Source organism: Notolepis coatsorum (genome assembly GCF_963971535.1).
Source record: "Notolepis coatsorum genome assembly, chromosome: 3".
In the NCBI taxonomy this organism is placed as follows: Eukaryota; Metazoa; Chordata; class Actinopteri; order Aulopiformes; family Paralepididae; genus Notolepis; species Notolepis coatsorum.
The window spans coordinates 55,470,660-55,489,123 of NC_140167.1; the positions used below are offsets into that span (position 1 = coordinate 55,470,660).

General features: G+C 42.5%; 1 protein-coding gene across 1 annotated transcript in view; it reads left to right on the plus strand.

Moving 5' to 3' along the window:
* aqr (aquarius intron-binding spliceosomal factor) overlaps positions 1–18,464 on the plus strand; it is a 181,889-nt gene that overhangs the window by 151,921 nt on the left and 11,504 nt on the right. Inside the window, exons 34-35 of the mRNA XM_084309865.1 lie at positions 9,869–10,043; positions 12,726–12,830. Coding sequence (XP_084165991.1) covers positions 9,869–10,043; positions 12,726–12,830 — 280 coding nt within the window. The remainder of the gene's footprint in view (positions 1–9,868; positions 10,044–12,725; positions 12,831–18,464) is intronic.

The following is an 18,464-nucleotide window of genomic DNA, read 5'->3' on the forward strand; positions in this document are numbered from 1 at the left end:
TCATACAAACTCCACATTGCTATGGATACAATACTATGGCCCATTTGACATCACCTATCTATCGTTCAATATGTGAAAAAGAATAAATGTTTCCATCCATACGTTCCTGTGTTATACCGTGGTGAATATAAGTATAGTTATAGCGTGGTCTGGGGTAATTCCTGAAATGCTGAGTTATAGCTTAAACGTCAATTCTACTATAGACGTTGTCGTTTCTTGCCTGTACGCGCTATTATTCCTAAATCAAATCTATATCATAGGTATTATGTTCCATCATGAATGCACAAAGGGGGGGGGGGGGGGGGGTCGTTTCTGATTATTTGATTGTCAGTAACGGCACTCGTATTGAACACTAAAAACGCTTATCAGCCCGATCAGTATAAAAGCATTGCAGGATCAAGCTAGAATTTACGTCAGATCGTTCTTACCTGTGATCGGGAGTATTCCAAAAATAATATTACAATTGTTTGATCGCCATCTGGTACATCCAATGTCCATTTGGTCCACGGCATAACCCACCACAACATATGGATCTGGGATATTTAAACTAAATTTAAATAGAAGCACAATAGAATATAATTATAAAATAAAATAGGCCAGGCTATACAATTGTGCATGATGTGGTCAAATATATACACTACGCACAAAATACCTGAGATGTAACGTCTATAGGAATGTTTGATAGCTACGACTTGTTGGTCAGTAAAAATACTTTTGTTGTTAATTAAAGGGGAACTATTTTACTATTTCTTTCACTATTTGGGCACTTTTACACAATTCCTGTGAGTTTATGGAACATCTGTAATTAAAAAAAAAATGTAATTCATTGTTTTGTATTTCTAATCAAGTACTCAAAAACAGCATTTTTCTACCTCAAGATCTTAAGCCGTTTTGAGCTGATGTGGCATGGGGTGCATGGGCCTGATGCTACACAGCCACATTATTATGCAGCTGAGTCTCTCTGACATCACAGATCAGCACATTTTCAGATGACTCAGTTCAGTGAGGGTGAATATTGTGAGAGGAGAATTGGAAGAATGCGCCAATATGAGAATTGGAGACCTAGATCATATTAATATAAGTCCACATAGCTAGGAAACAATGCTAAACACTGAAAAAGGCCATTTATAAGATAGTTCCCCTTTAATATCACGGGTTTATATAAAATCACAATTTAATAACAAAGTATAATAACAACGTTCCTGTAGACATTTGCATGTCAAGGTTCACCTTCATTCATGTCCCCGTGTCTCTGAACGGCTTGACTGGGCTTGAATGGGTGGGAAACCGGTGATTCATAGGAGATTCCCTGGCTGTCTCAGTGTTAATGGCCCACGCTGGGTTCATTCTGGCGTGCTCCTTAGTTCTACCTCACATCCCCCCTCCTCCTCCTCCCCATGGCAACATGCTGCCGTGACAACCACCGGGGAGGCAGCTGACCATATGACAAGCTGAGCTGACCCTCCACTTGACAGAAAAAGCATTCCCCGCTGATGCACTCAGGGACACACATGAGCGGGACCGCGGTCTTGACGGGGGTTGCACACACACGGATCCACTCTTGACACGAGCACACACTCGCATGTACACACACACACGCACACACACAGTATTCATCCACTTTTCCATGTCACGGAACAACCCAGGTGGGCGTCTCTCGACAGAGCCGCGTCCCCGGGCTATCGAGCTTTGTGATTGGTCCTTCGCTTTTCGAGCTCAGAGCTCATTGGCTGTCTGCTGTTGCGGTTTGTCTCTGTGGCAGTGTTGTTCCTTCGGTGGCTTTTCCATAACGATGCATCCTCCTGATCTTCAGACTCCTTGTCTACACACACACACACACACGCACACGCACACACACACACACACACACACACACACACACACACAGACACACACATGCAGAGACATGTTATAGGCTGCTACACACAGAGACATGTTATAGGCTGCTACACAGAGACATGTTATAGGCTGCTACACACAGAGACATGTTATAGGCTGCTACACACAGAGACATGTTATAGGCTGCTACACACAGAGACATGTTATAGGCTGCTACACACAGAGACATGTTATAGGCTGCTACACACAGACATGTTATAGGCTGCTACACACAGACATGTTATAGGCTGCTACACACAGAGACATGTTATAGGCTGCTACACACAGAGACATGTTATAGGCTGCTACACAGAGACATGTTATAGGCTGCTACACACAGAGACATGTTATAGGCTGCTACACACAGACATGTTATAGGCTGCTACACAGAGAGACATGTTATAGGCTGCTACACAGAGAGACATGTTATAGGCTGCTACACAGAGAGACATGTTATAGGCTGCTACACACAGACATGTTATAGGCTGCTACACAGAGACATGTTATAGGCTGCTACACACAGACATGTTATAGGCTGCTACACACAGACATGTTATAGGCTGCTACACACAGAGACATGTTATAGGCTGCTACACAGAGACATGTTATAGGCTGCTACACACAGACATGTTATAGGCTGCTACACACAGAGACATGTTATAGGCTGCTACACACAGACATGTTATAGGCTGCTACACAGAGACATGTTATAGGCTGCTACACAGAGACATGTTATAGGCTGCTACACACAGACATGTTATAGGCTGCTACACACAGAGACATGTTATAGGCTGCTACACACAGACATGTTATAGGCTGCTACACACAGAGACATGTTATAGGCTGCTACACACAGACATGTTATAGGCTGCTACACAGAGACATGTTATAGGCTGCTACACAGAGACATGTTATAGGCTGCTACACACAGAGACATGTTATAGGCTGCTACACACAGACATGTTATAGGCTGCTACACAGAGACATGTTATAGGCTGCTACACAGAGACATGTTATAGGCTGCTACACACAGACATGTTATAGGCTGCTACACAGAGACATGTTATACACAGCACTGCACACGCATCATGCAAGCTACGTTAGCTACACGTCGCGGCATGTTGATACGATAGCCCCTTTAGCTGCACTCGGTGGATAGCCCCTTTTAGCTGCACTCGGTGGATAGCCCCTTTAGCTGCACTTGGTGCATATGTACAACGACACAATGATCAAACACCTTATAACTACTATTGTCATGTCCATAAGTTCCCTGGCAGAATACTTGTGAGGACAAAGGTATACAAAGAGGAGAGAACCATTTTAATTCAGGCTTTGTTAGAAGTTTCAAGAACGGCGGCTACCAAGCTAAGCTACGTTAGCTGCTAACGTTGTATACACAATATGTACAACGACACAATGATCAAACACCGTATAACTACTATTGTCATGTCCATAAGTTCCCTGGCAGAATACTTGTGAGGACAAAGGTATACAAAGAGGAGAGAACCATTTTAATTCAGGCTTTGTTAGGAGTTTCAAGAACGGTGGCTACCAAGCTAAGCTAAGTTAGCTGCTAACGTTGTATACACAATGATTTACATTATTACAAATATGGTAACGTGGTTGTGGCTGTTACAAATAGTGGTTAGCTTTAGAGATGAATGGCTATGATCACGGAGCAATAGTGTTAGCTGAAACAGATACATTTTCATTCATCACTCCTCGGCTAGTAGTAGCAAGGCTCTGCTTCCTGCCACTACCTGCCTGTGACTCTCAGAGCCCCTGCTGCCCTGCACCTGACGTGACGTCAGCATTAAGATGACACACGCATGCTATGAAACATGCAATTAAAATATGCATGTGCGTGGAGCTTGTGGTTTGGTCAACAAAATGTTTGATAAAAATGCTAAAACTGGGTCAATTTCGATAATTTTTTTCCCCTCTTCATGAAAGTCAGCGTTGGCCTAGTCACATTGTTTATTGAACAAAAATACAACCTGCAAGTTGGCCTTTAAGGGGGGCAAGAAAAGCCCCCCGACACATTGCACAGATGTTTAGCCCTTAGTATGCACTAGATCTGGATTAAAGAAAAATCCAGATCGATTGATCGCATGCTATACTCGAGTGATCGTGTATTACCAAAAAAGATTATATTTGATTAGAAATTACTTATTTTTGTTCATTCACGTATATATGTTTAAGGAAACCAACAAACAGTTATAATCTTACACATACATGTGAAAAAATATGTAAAAAAAAATAAAAGAATTTATATATATCTTTCATAATTTTTTTTAATAATTTTGATTTTTTTTTCTCATAGCTACGAGTAACGATTACTCACGCCCATCCCTAGTATGCACACGCACAGTATAATATGCATGTAATAAATAGTTTGTTAATAAACTGTTACTTGAACAATTTTCACTGTGCTCCTAAATTTCTTGGTGTGCTCCTAAATTTTTATTTAGATTTTATTTATTTAAATTGTATTTAGGAGCACATGTGCTCCTTGGGAAAAAGGTTAGCGTAGAGCCCTATATATGGAGACATTAACATTACGTTATCAAACATAGGGACGAAGACTGTAAAAAAAAAGTGTCGACAATGTTTTATAATCTTTGTTAATTTTCACCCAAAAAATTCGGTGCCCCCGAAATACAAAAAAAGCCCCCGAAAATCAATTAAGGGGGGCAAAAAAAGCCCAGAGATTTTTTTTTAAATTTCTAACCCTGTATAGGCTGCTACACAGAGACATGCTATAGGCTGCTACACACGTTTCCCCACTCTTAAATCCTTCACATTATTTTCCATAAACCCTTTTTCTCATATTCCTGCACACACAATCTTCTTAATCTCGTGCTCTGCCCATGTCCTCTCCACATTCCCCATTTTTGGCAGTGCATGACTGTGAGCGTGCATGTGTGTACGTGCCTGAATGAGTGTGAGCCAAATTCTTCCACATGAAACCAAAGATTGTTTTGAATCTCACCAGAGCTGCCTGAGTAAAAGCCAACGCCGTCGGATGCGGCACAGTATTCCACGCTCAAAGGTTCCGCTCCAGTCAAGCCGGCGTTGCCGTGCAGATTTATTAGCTGGATAAACTGTGCAGTCTGTATGGAGCGGCAGGCTGTCAACCCTTGTGTCACCAAGCTGTCACCCTTACAATACAAAGTTCCATTACATTATGCCAGAGAGTAGGGCTGGGCAATATATCAATATCTGTGTCAAGTCTCGTCTGTGTCACTGTTACTGTGGATTCTTTTGATGATGTGAATCATGATCCACAACGTCTATAAAAAGCAAATATTAAATCTCAATTTCTCTCAAAATTATTTCTGAAATATCACCCATGCTGGATACAAAGTTCTGTCACAGTTGCAGGTTGAAATGTGCCTCCTCCAACACATAAACCTTAACATAAAACACACGCCGTAGGGGCACGATTGAGTCTAATACGTAGAAGACACTCGCCGTATGGTTACAGAAGACTGCTGCCGGCTACGGTGGAATCAGGTTTTTTCCTCACACATTGCGTTGTAGCTCAACTCACAGCTTTTTCCAGGGGTTAAAATTAGATCAAATTCAATGCTAACCAGTTGTGTCTTCATCGGGCAGCTTAAATGAGGCGTGTAGGCCTGGGGAAGAGGCTAGCAGCCTATAACCTATCTTTTATTAAACTCTTGTGCCTTATTACAGATTCCTCCTGACTCTGCTCTGCCTCTCTTAACGTTAAGCCCTTAATTCTGGTGGATAGAAGCTACCTATCTGCCCTCTCCTGCGCTCTCTCTCTCTCTCTCTCTCTCTCTCTCTCTCTCTCTCTCTCTCTCTCTCTCTCTCTCTCTCTCTATCTCTCTCTCACTCTCTCTTTCTCTCTCTCTCTCTCTTTGTGTACCTCACTCATCCCTGCTCTCTACTTTCCTCTCCTGGATTCCCTTTTTCGGTTCTACACTCCTCTCGCCCCCTCACCTTTTGCTACTTCTCTCTCTCTAAATCCTTCTCCTCCTACACTCCTGCTCTCTTCCACACCTCCCTCTCTCTCTCTTTCTCTTTGTGTACCTCGCTCATCCCTGCCCTCTCCTGCTCTTCTACCTCTCTCTCTCTCTCTCTCTCTCTCTCTTTCTCTCTCTCTCTTTGTGTACCGCACTCATCCCTGCCCTCTACTTTCCTCTCCTGGATTCCCTTTTTCGGTTCTACACTCCTTCTCTCGCCCCTCACCTTTTTCTACTTATCTCTCTCTAAATCCTTTGCCTCCTACACTCCGCTGCTCTCTGCCTTTCATTCCAGTGTCTTTCTCTCCTTCTCTGATCCCCCTCTTCAATTATCCTTCTTTTCCCCCGCGTTCGATTTCCTCTGCTCCTTTGATCTCATTCCTTGCGCCCTCAGCTGCACTGCCCAGTCCCCCCGCCTCCCATCTAACCAATGTTATAAATCATAATCTGCGAGATTCTCTTTTTTGATATTTGAGAGGATACGCCTTTATTCTAGCCATATGTCAAATAAACATGCTAACATTTCAGCCCAATGGCCTAATGCTCTGATGAAACGTTAGCATGTTAACTCATTCACTGCCAACAATGATTAAACTCGTTATTGGCCGCCAATCGTGGAATGCCAACAACGAGTATACTTGTTATTTGATCGTTATTTCTTTTATTCGCTATTTCCATTCATTATCCATCCAGGGATCCTGGTGTTATCATGGGGCTGAGTCTGAGATCGCTAAAGTGCAATACCGCCGCCTGGTAGGATGCGGCCAGTATTTCACATCCTTTGAAACTCTGTGTATTGGGCTGTGCGTCGATTATATTGGTCCGGGCGGACTTTTCTAGTAACCTGAACCTAGGGCTTCACCCGATCGCATTGAATCGTTTTCGGGACCCCCGATTCAATTATGCTGTGGTGGGTTATGCCGTGGGCCAAATGGACATACGATCTACCAGATGGCAATCAAATAATTGGAATATTCTTTTTGGAATCCCACCGGCCACAGGTAAGAGCAATTTAACGTCAATTTCAGCTTGATTGTGCCTTGTTTTCATAGCCATCGCCCTGATCAGCGTATGTTGTTGTACTAACGAATGCCGTTATTGATAATTAATTAATTACTAACGACTCCCCCCCCTTTCATGCATTCATGATGGAACACACAGAGACATGTTATAGGCTGCTACACACAGACATGTTATAGGCTGCTACACAGAGACATGTTATAGGCTGCTACACAGAGACATGTTATAGGCTGCTACACACAGAGACATGTTATAGGCTGCTACACACAGACATGTTATAGGCTGCTACACAGAGACATGTTATAGGCTGCTACACAGAGACATGTTATAGGCTGCTACACACAGACATGTTATAGGCTGCTACACAGAGACATGTTATACACAGCACTGCACACGCATCATGCAAGCTACGTTAGCTACACGTCGCGGCATGTTGATACGATAGCCCCTTTAGCTGCACTCGGTGGATAGCCCCTTTTAGCTGCACTCGGTGGATAGCCCCTTTAGCTGCACTTGGTGCATATGTACAACGACACAATGATCAAACACCTTATAACTACTATTGTCATGTCCATAAGTTCCCTGGCAGAATACTTGTGAGGACAAAGGTATACAAAGAGGAGAGAACCATTTTAATTCAGGCTTTGTTAGAAGTTTCAAGAACGGCGGCTACCAAGCTAAGCTACGTTAGCTGCTAACGTTGTATACACAATATGTACAACGACACAATGATCAAACACCGTATAACTACTATTGTCATGTCCATAAGTTCCCTGGCAGAATACTTGTGAGGACAAAGGTATACAAAGAGGAGAGAACCATTTTAATTCAGGCTTTGTTAGAAGTTTCAAGAACGGTGGCTACCAAGCTAAGCTAAGTTAGCTGCTAACGTTGTATACACAATGATTTACATTATTACAAATATGGTAACGTGGTTGTGGCTGTTACAAATAGTGGTTAGCTTTAGAGATGAATGGCTATGATCACGGAGCAATAGTGTTAGCTGAAACAGATACATTTTCATTCATCACTCCTCGGCTAGTAGTAGCAAGGCTCTGCTTCCTGCCACTACCTGCCTGTGACTCTCAGAGCCCCTGCTGCCCTGCACCTGACGTGACGTCAGCATTAAGATGACACACGCATGCTATGAAACATGCAATTAAAATATGCATGTGCGTGGAGCTTGTGGTTTGGTCAACAAAATGTTTGATAAAAATGCTAAAACTGGGTCAATTTCGATAATTTTTTTCCCCTCTTCATGAAAGTCAGCGTTGGCCTAGTCACATTGTTTATTGAACAAAAATACAACCTGCAAGTTGGCCTTTAAGGGGGGCAAGAAAAGCCCCCCGACACATTGCACAGATGTTTAGCCCTTAGTATGCACTAGATCTGGATTAAAGAAAAAAATGTTAACTCATTCACTGCCAACAATGATTAAACTCGTTATTGGCCGCCAATCGTGGAATGCCAACAACGAGTATACTTGTTATTTGATCGTTATTTCTTTTATTCGCTATTTCCATTCATTATCCATCCAGGGATCCTGGTGTTATCATGGGGCTGAGTCTGAGATCGCTAAAGTGCAATACCGCCGCCTGGTAGGATGCGGCCAGTATTTCACATCCTTTGAAACTCTGTGTATTGGGCTGTGCGTCGATTATATTGGTCCGGGCGGACTTTTCTAGTAACCTGAACCTAGGGCTTCACCCGATCGCATTGAATCGTTTTCGGGACCCCCGATTCAATTATGCTGTGGTGGGTTATGCCGTGGGCCAAATGGACATACGATCTACCAGATGGCAATCAAATAATTGGAATATTCTTTTTGGAATCCCACCGGCCACAGGTAAGAGCAATTTAACGTCAATTTCAGCTTGATTGTGCCTTGTTTTCATAGCCATCGCCCTGATCAGCGTATGTTGTTGTACTAACTAATGCCGTTATTGATAATTAATTAATTACTAACGACTCCCCCCCCTTTCATGCATTCATGATGGAACATAACATAATACCGATCATATGCATTTAAATTTTTTATTGTAGCGTGTGTAGGGACGAAATGCCAATGGATTTAGTATAATACACGTCGCAGGCTATTACTAGCCTCCCAGGAATGACCCTAAACCGCTCTAAAACCATACTTATATTCACCACGCTATAAAACGGGAATGTATGGATGGAAAAATTCTTTCTTTTTCACATATTGAACGATAGATACTTGATGTCAAATGGGCCATAGTATTGCATCCATAGCTATAATATAGAATATAGTTATAGTCCTGCAAACAAGGTGACAGACTCCATTGGTTTAATGCGTGGCAGCGCATAGCCATATCCCGGAAACAGCGTGGCAGCCAATGAGTTAACATTGGATTTGGTTGTTGTTGTTGTTGTTGTTGTTGTGTTAGCGACATCTATTGGTGATAAGCGGTCATTGCTGTTGCGTTTTTTAATTGCTTTTCCATCTTGAGAAAGTCACAGTAGCTACGTACTGAGTTCCATCTTCTATTTGTTCCAAACAAACCGCAGTTACCACTGGTGACGTAAGAAATGCATCACTTCCTGTGCGCAGGATGATTTTCCCTGGAATGTCCTACCAGACACAGAACAGCATTATTATTATTATTATTTTTTGCAGTGAAAGCTTGGGGCCAGCTTAGAAACAGAAGCATCATTGTCTAATATGTGATTGCTCTGTACTCTGTTCCACTTATTCTTGTGTTTGCTATTTTATTGAAATTATGTTTTTAAGTTGCAGGAAATTACAGTAAATGTCTTTCTTTATTGCACATTTATTTTGCCCCACTCCGGACCACCCCGTAGTTACGAATTGAAAATCTTGAAAAAAGCTTCTTGTTTGAAAGCCCTGCTATTGTGTTATATCATTCAGCGATGGAGAACAGCCAAACGGGACATGTATACGTATGAACATGTTGTGAGGTCTTCCCTTGAACCAACCCTGTGTCTCTCCTCCATAGGGACGTGAGGCGTCTGGTGGTGGCCATGTCCAGAGCCAGGCTGGGCCTCTACATCTTTGCCCGAGTGTCTCTGTTCCAGAACTGCTTCGAGCTGACGCCTGCTTTCAACCAGCTCACCGCCAGGCCTCTGCAGCTGATCATCAGACCCCAAGAGTACTACAACCAGGAGCAGCCTGTGAGTACAGAGAGAGAGAGACACTTTGTTTAATCTAATAAGATGATGTTTTCAGTCTGTTAATTTTGTCTGTCAGTGTTGTGCTAGTTACTGAAAAATAGTAACTCAGTTACTTTACTAGTTACTTCATTTCAAAGTAACTTTGTTACTGTACTAGTTACTTACACCCAAAAGTAATGAGTTACTGTGAAAAGTAACTATTTAGTTATTTAAAATAAAAAAAAAAAAAAAAAAAAAAGATTGCTCCCGAGTCCCATGCCCCAGATACTCAAAATCGGTTGATCAACTTGACAGTTTCCATTCACATCACCGAACTCTGCTAAGCAATGTGGTCTAGATACAAACACAAATCTGACACAAACAAATGTTGTCCCGAGCCGATATAATAAGAAGTGCGCCGGTTGAAGGAACAGCCTTGATGTCGCCGGAGCGTTTCATTATAACCATCTTGCAAGTTGCAACGTTGTTTAAGATATCAATCAAAGCATTGCAACGTTAGAATAGTTAGGATATCAATTGTGCATGAAAGGACTATATTTATATTGTTTGATTAGTATTATGAGATTCCCTGGCAGATTTCGTACAGTCAAAATCCGTTGATCAACTTGAGTTTCAGTGAACACATTGCACTCACCAAAGTATGCGGTGGTCGAGATGTAGTAACGTTAGTCCAGCTGACTCCAGCAGCCCCTCAAACATGTTCTTTATCTCGTTTCCATGTTGTATATTAATTATCTCTCCAAGTAGTTGCTAAATGGTTTGTTAGTTCGTTACTGCGTTCTTTTTATGTAGATTCATAGCGAGCGTCCTCCTGACTCCGTTTGATTTCGCCTGCGTTTGTTTTGTTTACAATAGAGAGGGTCTATTTCTTTCCGTAGCCGCATTTCTGGTTTCCGCATTTCTGATTGGCCAGTGGCCACTGACTGACGCTCTCTGGTCAGAGAACGTCAGAGAACGTCAGTCAGTGGCCAATCAGAAATGCGGAAACCAGAAATGCGGCTACGGAAAGAAATAGACGCTCTCTATTGTAAACAAAACAAACGCAGGCGAAATCAAACGGAGTCAGGAGGACGCTCGCTATGAATCTACATAAAAAGAATGCAGTAACGAACTAACAAACCATTTAGTAACGGTAACAGCGTTACTGAATTTAAAAAGTAATGCGTTAGAGTACTAGAACGGCAAAAAGTAACTTCGTTACTGTAACGCGTTACTTTGTAAGGTGCCCGTTTCCCACCGCAGTGCTCCTCATATCCTCCACACCCCTGCCTCGTCTAATCCTGCCTCTATATTCTGAATGGCATCCTCGTCCCTGCGCAGGTCCCACGCCTTACTGCGGCTTTAGCCCCGGGCCCTGGTCTGTTAACAACATTCTACAGGGGCCGTCTGCTAGCAGGGGCTATAATTAACCCCTAAAGGTCAGAAGGAGGCAGAGCCACTCTTGCCTCCAAATCCCGCCGGGCCAGCAAGTGACGGCCACTGTCTGGTCACTGTGTCTCACTGACGTACCGACTGGCTGGAGGTGTGTGTGTGTGTGTGTGTGTGTGTGTGTGTGTGTGTGTGTGTGTGTGTGTGTGTGTGTGTGTGTGTGTGTGTGTGTGTGTGTGTGTGTGCGTGTGCGTGTGCGTGTGTGAGAGAGAGAGAGAACTAGAGTCTAAAATACCCACAGTATCCTCCTGACACTACTTCTCGTTCCCACTGGGGAGGCCCCTTTTGGATGCACGGTCCGCGACGCAGATTTGAAGTCGGTCTTTATCACATCAAACGTCAGCATAACTATTATAGACTACTCAGCAAACGCTGATCTAGAGCCAGTTGCGAAGACGAAAGATAACACGCTGCTACATTTATATATTTACAGCAGTCAGAGATAGTATCGGACAGACGGTAAAACATGATGTCTTTATTATTGCCGAATAGTAGCTGGGAGGCACTTAAACTGGCTTCCCCTCAGTAGTTTTACTGCCATAAAACCCATGGACAGCTTAGTTTTACAACACTGCAGACCTCGGTGCTCTCGTATACACGCTGCCCAATGAGCCGCTCTGATTCCACCATATTACCTCCATTTAGGAGGCGCAGCAGCACAGCCAGATAAATATTCTCCCTGCGTCGCTGCTCAGTTTTGTCTGTGTGGCTCCATCTGCATACTAATTTGTCAAATTACTAGCTATGCACACTCTTCTCTTTTTGATCCTGTGTCTTTGACTATCAACAGTTTGACGAGTTGGGCTGCTTGTATAGATTTAAGAAGAGGGATGCTGAGTGATTTGTGTTATTATCAAGGATCCATGTAAGACTTCCTGGGCAAGTGGGCAGTATGTCAATATTTATTGTTCATTGTCTTATCGTGGAGGTGGGTAGGGGGAGTTATAGCATGAATTGTCTATGACATGGTTTTCAATACCCGAGTAGATATGATGTACAGTATATAGGCCTATCCCCCCCCCCCTATGTAAAGCGACATTGGGTCCCTTGAAAGGCGCTATATAAAATGAAGTTATTATTATTATTATCGATATTGAACAAAGTCCTGCTGAATACCGTTATGTTTTTTCCCCCCATATTACCCAGACGTACTTTCCCCCCTCAAATCACCTACTGGAGAGAACTGGAGAGAACAACCATTTTTAACTACGACTATTACTGACTGGCGCTATCTTTTTCTTTTCTTCCTTTTAGAGAGACAACAAGCCGGACCAGGTGATCAAGAGCATGCCAGAGATGGCCAACTTGGTGTACAACATGTACATGCATATGATCCAGAGCAGCCAGCAGTACCGACAGGTAGGAGCCTCTGTGCCGAGCAGCCTGTGTTATCACAGAACATTACCATAGTCTGCTTCCTCTGTTATCACAGAACATTACCATAGTCTGCTTCCTCTGTTATCACAGAACATTACCATAGTCTGCTTCCTCTGTTATCACAGAACATTACCATAGTCTGCTTCCTCTGTTATCACAGAACATTACCATAGTCTGCTTCCTCTGTTATCACAGAACATTACCATAGTCTGCTTCCTCTGTTATCACAGAACATTACCATAGTCTGCTTCCTCTGTTATCACAGAACATTACCATAGTCTGCTTCCTCTGTTATCACAGAACATTACCAGTCTGCTCCCTCTGTTATCACAGAACATTACCAGTCTGCTCCCTCTGTTATCACAGAACATTACCACAGTCTGCTTCCTCTGTTATCACAGAACATTATCATAGTCTGCTTCCTCTGTTATCACAGAATCAGACAATCCTACTAGCTACAGTTTGCTTAGTGCAGGACAATCCTACTAGATCCATTATGTCAAACAGAAAGACTCCTACTGTATTCTGCTGACTTCAGAGAAGACAGAAATTAACATAGTTAATTAACAAGTCCTGCAGTCTAGGGTAGGTTCTGTAAGGACATACACTTGAGAGGAGACGCGTAAAAACTGCGACTCCAAACACACACCGTATCACTCTAGTTCATCTCAAGTCATCTTAACACTAAGCTACCGAGCAGCTCTTAAAGCAAGTCTCCTTTCCTCCCCAGTAGCTATTTTGGTATTTTATAACCTTTAAACTTTAATGCAGTGCTGGAAATAGGTCAGATGTAATGGAATTGTTTTAGTTCTGCATGTGGAGATTTAGCAGGTCCAGCAGGCCCAGGAGCCTGATATCCTCCATGAGGAGCCCACAGGAGCTCTGCCCTGGTCCCCTCCGTGGTCATTCACTGATCATGTCCCTAGAGAGAGAGCGGGGAGGGAGGGGGGAGGGAGAGAGAGAGAGAGAGAGGGAGGGGGGAGGGAGAGAGAGAGAGAGGGGGGGGAGAGAGAGAGAGGGAGAGAGAGGGGAGAGGGAGAGAGAGGGAGGGGGGGGAGAGAGAGAGAGAGCGAGAGAGAGAGAGAGAGAGAGAGAGAGAGAGAGAGAGAGGGGGGGAGAGGGAGAGAGAGAGAGGGAGGGAGAGAGAGGGAGGGAGGGAGAGAGAGAGAGAGACGACAGACAGACAGACAGACAGACAGACAGACAGACAGGGAGAATGTGTGTAATACTGTGTGACAAAGGAAGGGGAAAGGAAAGACCAGAGAGAACGGTGGGTAAAATAGAGATGTTTTAAAGGTGCACTATGTTGTTTTGTGTAAATAATTTCTTAAGTTATATGTTCACAACTGAATAAACAAACTGTCCTCAGAGGAAAATTGGATCCTGGCACACTGTTTGAAGCTAGAACGCTTCCTGAAAAGTTACTATTTCAGTGCTGTCGTTTATAAAGGCAGGGCCCGCAATTTTCAAGACATATTCTAGGCTTTGGTTCACAGTGCCCAAATGTAATTTACTGTCAAAACTATGATGTCTTTTACAGGCTCTGCAAACAAACCCCCCTCCTCAGAAACTGCATAGTGCATCTTTAACCTAAGAAATAGTAGTCTGCATTTTTATTTGATTTGATCTTTATTTATCTCGAACAACCATAAACACACAAACTTGAAATAACAAAAGATAACAAAAAAAACTAAAAAAATAGAAAGATTCCCTCATAAACGGCATTTATTGGAATATTCTCAAACACTAGACACGTTGTCATTTGTCGGCCTATTTATGAATCGTTTTCAAATAAATGCTAGATTATCGATAGTATATGTGTACTTATGCACGCTATAGAAGCGAGCTGAGAAATCGATTCTTTCATTTCCTCAACAGCACACACACACACACATACGGGACACGCTGTTATCTCAGTGAATACAGCTCTGATTATCCTAAAACTGGTAACATAGACTCCTTACCTTAGATCAGATGTTCTCCAAAAAGATTATTTCAATTCCTGATCGCCATTCCAAATATCGATTGCGTTTGTTGATTGATTATTGGCTGCTGTAAATATATATTCCAGGCTGCTTTCCATCTCGCGATCACTTCCATGTTCATCAGATCCCTCGCCAGCATAGTGGAGCAAGGAGGCTCCCCCTCCACAGATCCACCAGTATAATCGAATGGCCTGCAGTTACACAGGGATAGACGATAGGGGGCGGTATTTTCCCATCGGAGCTCCTAGAGGGGCTGCTGTACCAACGGGAGACTCGGTTGATGAAATATGAATTTAGATCGCTAATAAAAAAAATCAAACGACAATTCGCGTCGTCGGCACTCAACGGGGGGCATGAAAAGACGACATAACACGTCGCTGGCACCCAAAAACTTTATTTCATATACTCTATCGATTTTGACATTATCAATTTCCAGATGGAATTCTGTATTTATTTTGCGATTTCCAAACAGCAATGAACTTGGTTTTACTCAGATTTAATGATAGCTTGTTTGTATCAAACCAGCATTTTAGTTTGTATAATTCCTTCTTTGCCACCTTTAAAAGCTGCTGCAGATCATCCCCATAACATTATATTTGTGTCATCTGCAAAGACAACCAATTTAAATATTTCAGACTCTTTACAGATATCATTAACACTTTGATTGCCCAACCCGAGTTTTCTCGGGTTTACCCCCCGCGGGTTGAATGCCCATCACGAGAATATTCGTTTTTTTTCGTTTTTATTTTTTATTAGCGATCTGAATTCATATTTCATCAACCGAGTCTACCGTTGGAAATTCAGCCACCCCAGGCGCTCAGATGTGAAAAAAGCGCCCCCTATCGTCTCCCAGATGGTAATTCACCCTTTTGGATTGAACTCAATGAAAATGAATGAGAAAAAAATACCCGGACTCCACATTTTACTTCTCACTATCATGCAACCGGCGTCGATCAGCTTCACTCTGGAGCCTCAGAGCAGCGGGGATTATGTGTTTTTACAGTATACGCGGTGGATCAATAAAAGGATCGATTTTTTCGAATGGCGATCAGGAATTTAACTAACCATTTGGATACCATCTGATCTCGGGTAAGTTATCTATGTTACCAGTTTTAGGATAATCAGACCCGTTTTCACAGAGATATAAGCTTGTATGTGATTATGTGATAGGGCTGTTTGACTGTGCGAGCGGTCAGGAACTAGGAGAATCGATTTTCAGCTCGCGGCACGAGCGTGCATGCGTACACATATACTATCGATAATCTAGCGTTTATTTGAAAACTATTCATAAATAGGCCGAAAAAAAAAAAACGTTCTAGAATATTCCAGTAAAGGGCGATTATCATGGAATGTCTTCTTTTTTCCGTGAAAACGAGTGCTTTTCAAAATGCTAGAAAACGGAAATGAACCGATAAAAAAACAATCTGCTACGACAATGTTGACTGGAAAATGAGTCTTTGATAAGTGTTAAAGAGCCTACGGGTGTCTCTATCTATCTCAAATCACCTACTCGAGATAGAACCCTGTGGCCGCCCGATATCCCCCAGCGAGGTGCTAAACTCGCCAAGTTCTCGGGTCAATTACTATTCCTAATCACGCTTACTTCATAGTCACTAGTTAGTTATATCCAGTTGATATGAAATATAAGCGTAGAAGAGTTGTTAACCTCTTCTTTGTTTGTAATAAACCGAATGTATGTCTGGGAGAACTCCTTGCCTATAATAATTATTATTATATCATCACCATCATCATCATTTTAGGAAAAGCCTATAATGCTAATCATTTGTAAGCCTGATGATATTACTACTCTTTTAATAAGTAGTACTACTACTAATAGTGTAATATTAGCGTAATAATAGCAATAATCATTTGCAAGCTCCAGAACCTCCATCAGTTTGATAGACCCATAACTCCGTGGAGCGATCGTCCGGCCCTGCAGTGGCCAGACTCTCAAATCCCCACAAAACCCAATAGGCCCGTCACATCTAGAGATACTGGTGCTTGCAAACAACAAATAGTGATATATATATATTATATCCTTTATATAACTTTAGCTAAAAGCAGTAACCAGCAATTGATTTAATCTGTATGGCTTCCAGAATTGAAGTATACCGTGTTACCTCAGACGAGAGCAGGGCGCGGCCAGCGTCGTGACACATTGTGATAGAACAGCACGAATGAAAGCAGTCCACGAATTCAATAAGTATTTTAACAAAGTTGGTTTAATTAGAAAAAGTAAGTTACAAAGATTCTGTCTTGGAAATGTCCAATCCAGTGATAATAATATAAAACAAAACATCTCTCTCAAGCATAGCATAGCACTTTGCATCTAAAAAACAGAGTATTGGCATAGGGACTCCACTCTGAAAAATAAACAGACTCGGTTCCAGTACATCGCTCAACCGTGTGCTGCTATAAGAATGGCAATCAAAAATCTCAAAATCAAAAATCTAACCCGGAGCAAGCGAGCCGGGCTTTATATACCCAGGTTCTGCATCATACCAAGACATCCTACCATTGGTCCACAAATACAGCCATGTCATTTTACCAGCCAATCAACACATAATTCAGTAAGGATGAAACCTCCTCCCCTTCTAGTCGTCACAGTAACTGGAGAAGTAACAGATTACTTTGTGTTGGGAAACTATGTCTTCATCTGTATCTAGTAGGCTAGCAGAGGCCCACAAGGTCATAGGCACATTCCTAAAGGCGAATGAAACAATTGCCCTGAAAAAGTTATATACAATACATGGTCCTTCTAGCATGAATAGCCTATACGCTTATATATATATCTATATATACCTGTACAATACAGTACTCATATACTTAAACACTGATTGATATGTTTACACATCATACATGTAGTTTTTAAAGTGTATAATGGCTCTCTTTTGACAGGGCAGGCAAGGGTTAAAATGTGCCACCCTGCTCTTAGCTTCTTGGAGTGGAATTTTTCAAGGCCGCATATAGAGGAAGCACATTCCTACCCACTCTAGCAGAGAACGGACTCTGAGCAGCCCCCTGCATTATCAAATTATCATTGTCTCCTTTACTAGCAATGCCTATATATAGTTTATATAGTTATACAGGTTACATAAGTAGGAGGAATAATACAAAAAGACTTTTGTCATAAATCACTGACTTTCAGTGCGCATTTGGTGCTTAGATCAGAGGCCTACTCGTCCTGTTATAATATGCTTAGATTTAAAACAGATATATACAATAAACATATGCTTAATCTTTTACATCATACAAGTGACAGAGAGAACAGGATGTCAAAATAAAAGGGTCACTTCGTGGCTCCTCAGTTGAGCTTATAGGACTAGATATTACAATCCCTTAGATAATCAGCACTTTTTTGAATGGGGTAGTGGTAAAAGCTTCACTGGGGTCTTCAGGTGGGCACCCTCCTTCATTGGTGTTTCGTTGACAGGCCCACGACACCTCCGAAGGGCTCAACGGCAACACCTGGCGTCCCAGGTGTGCCCCCCTCTGCTTTTACCCCTCGATGGTCATTTTGCAGCTCCAAAGAAGGTTGCAAGTGACTTGGTTCCAAGTTCTCTGATGTGCTTGAATTACTTTCAGCCGGGGTACTGATGCTCAGTGGACTGTGGGTTAAATCCTGCCGCTG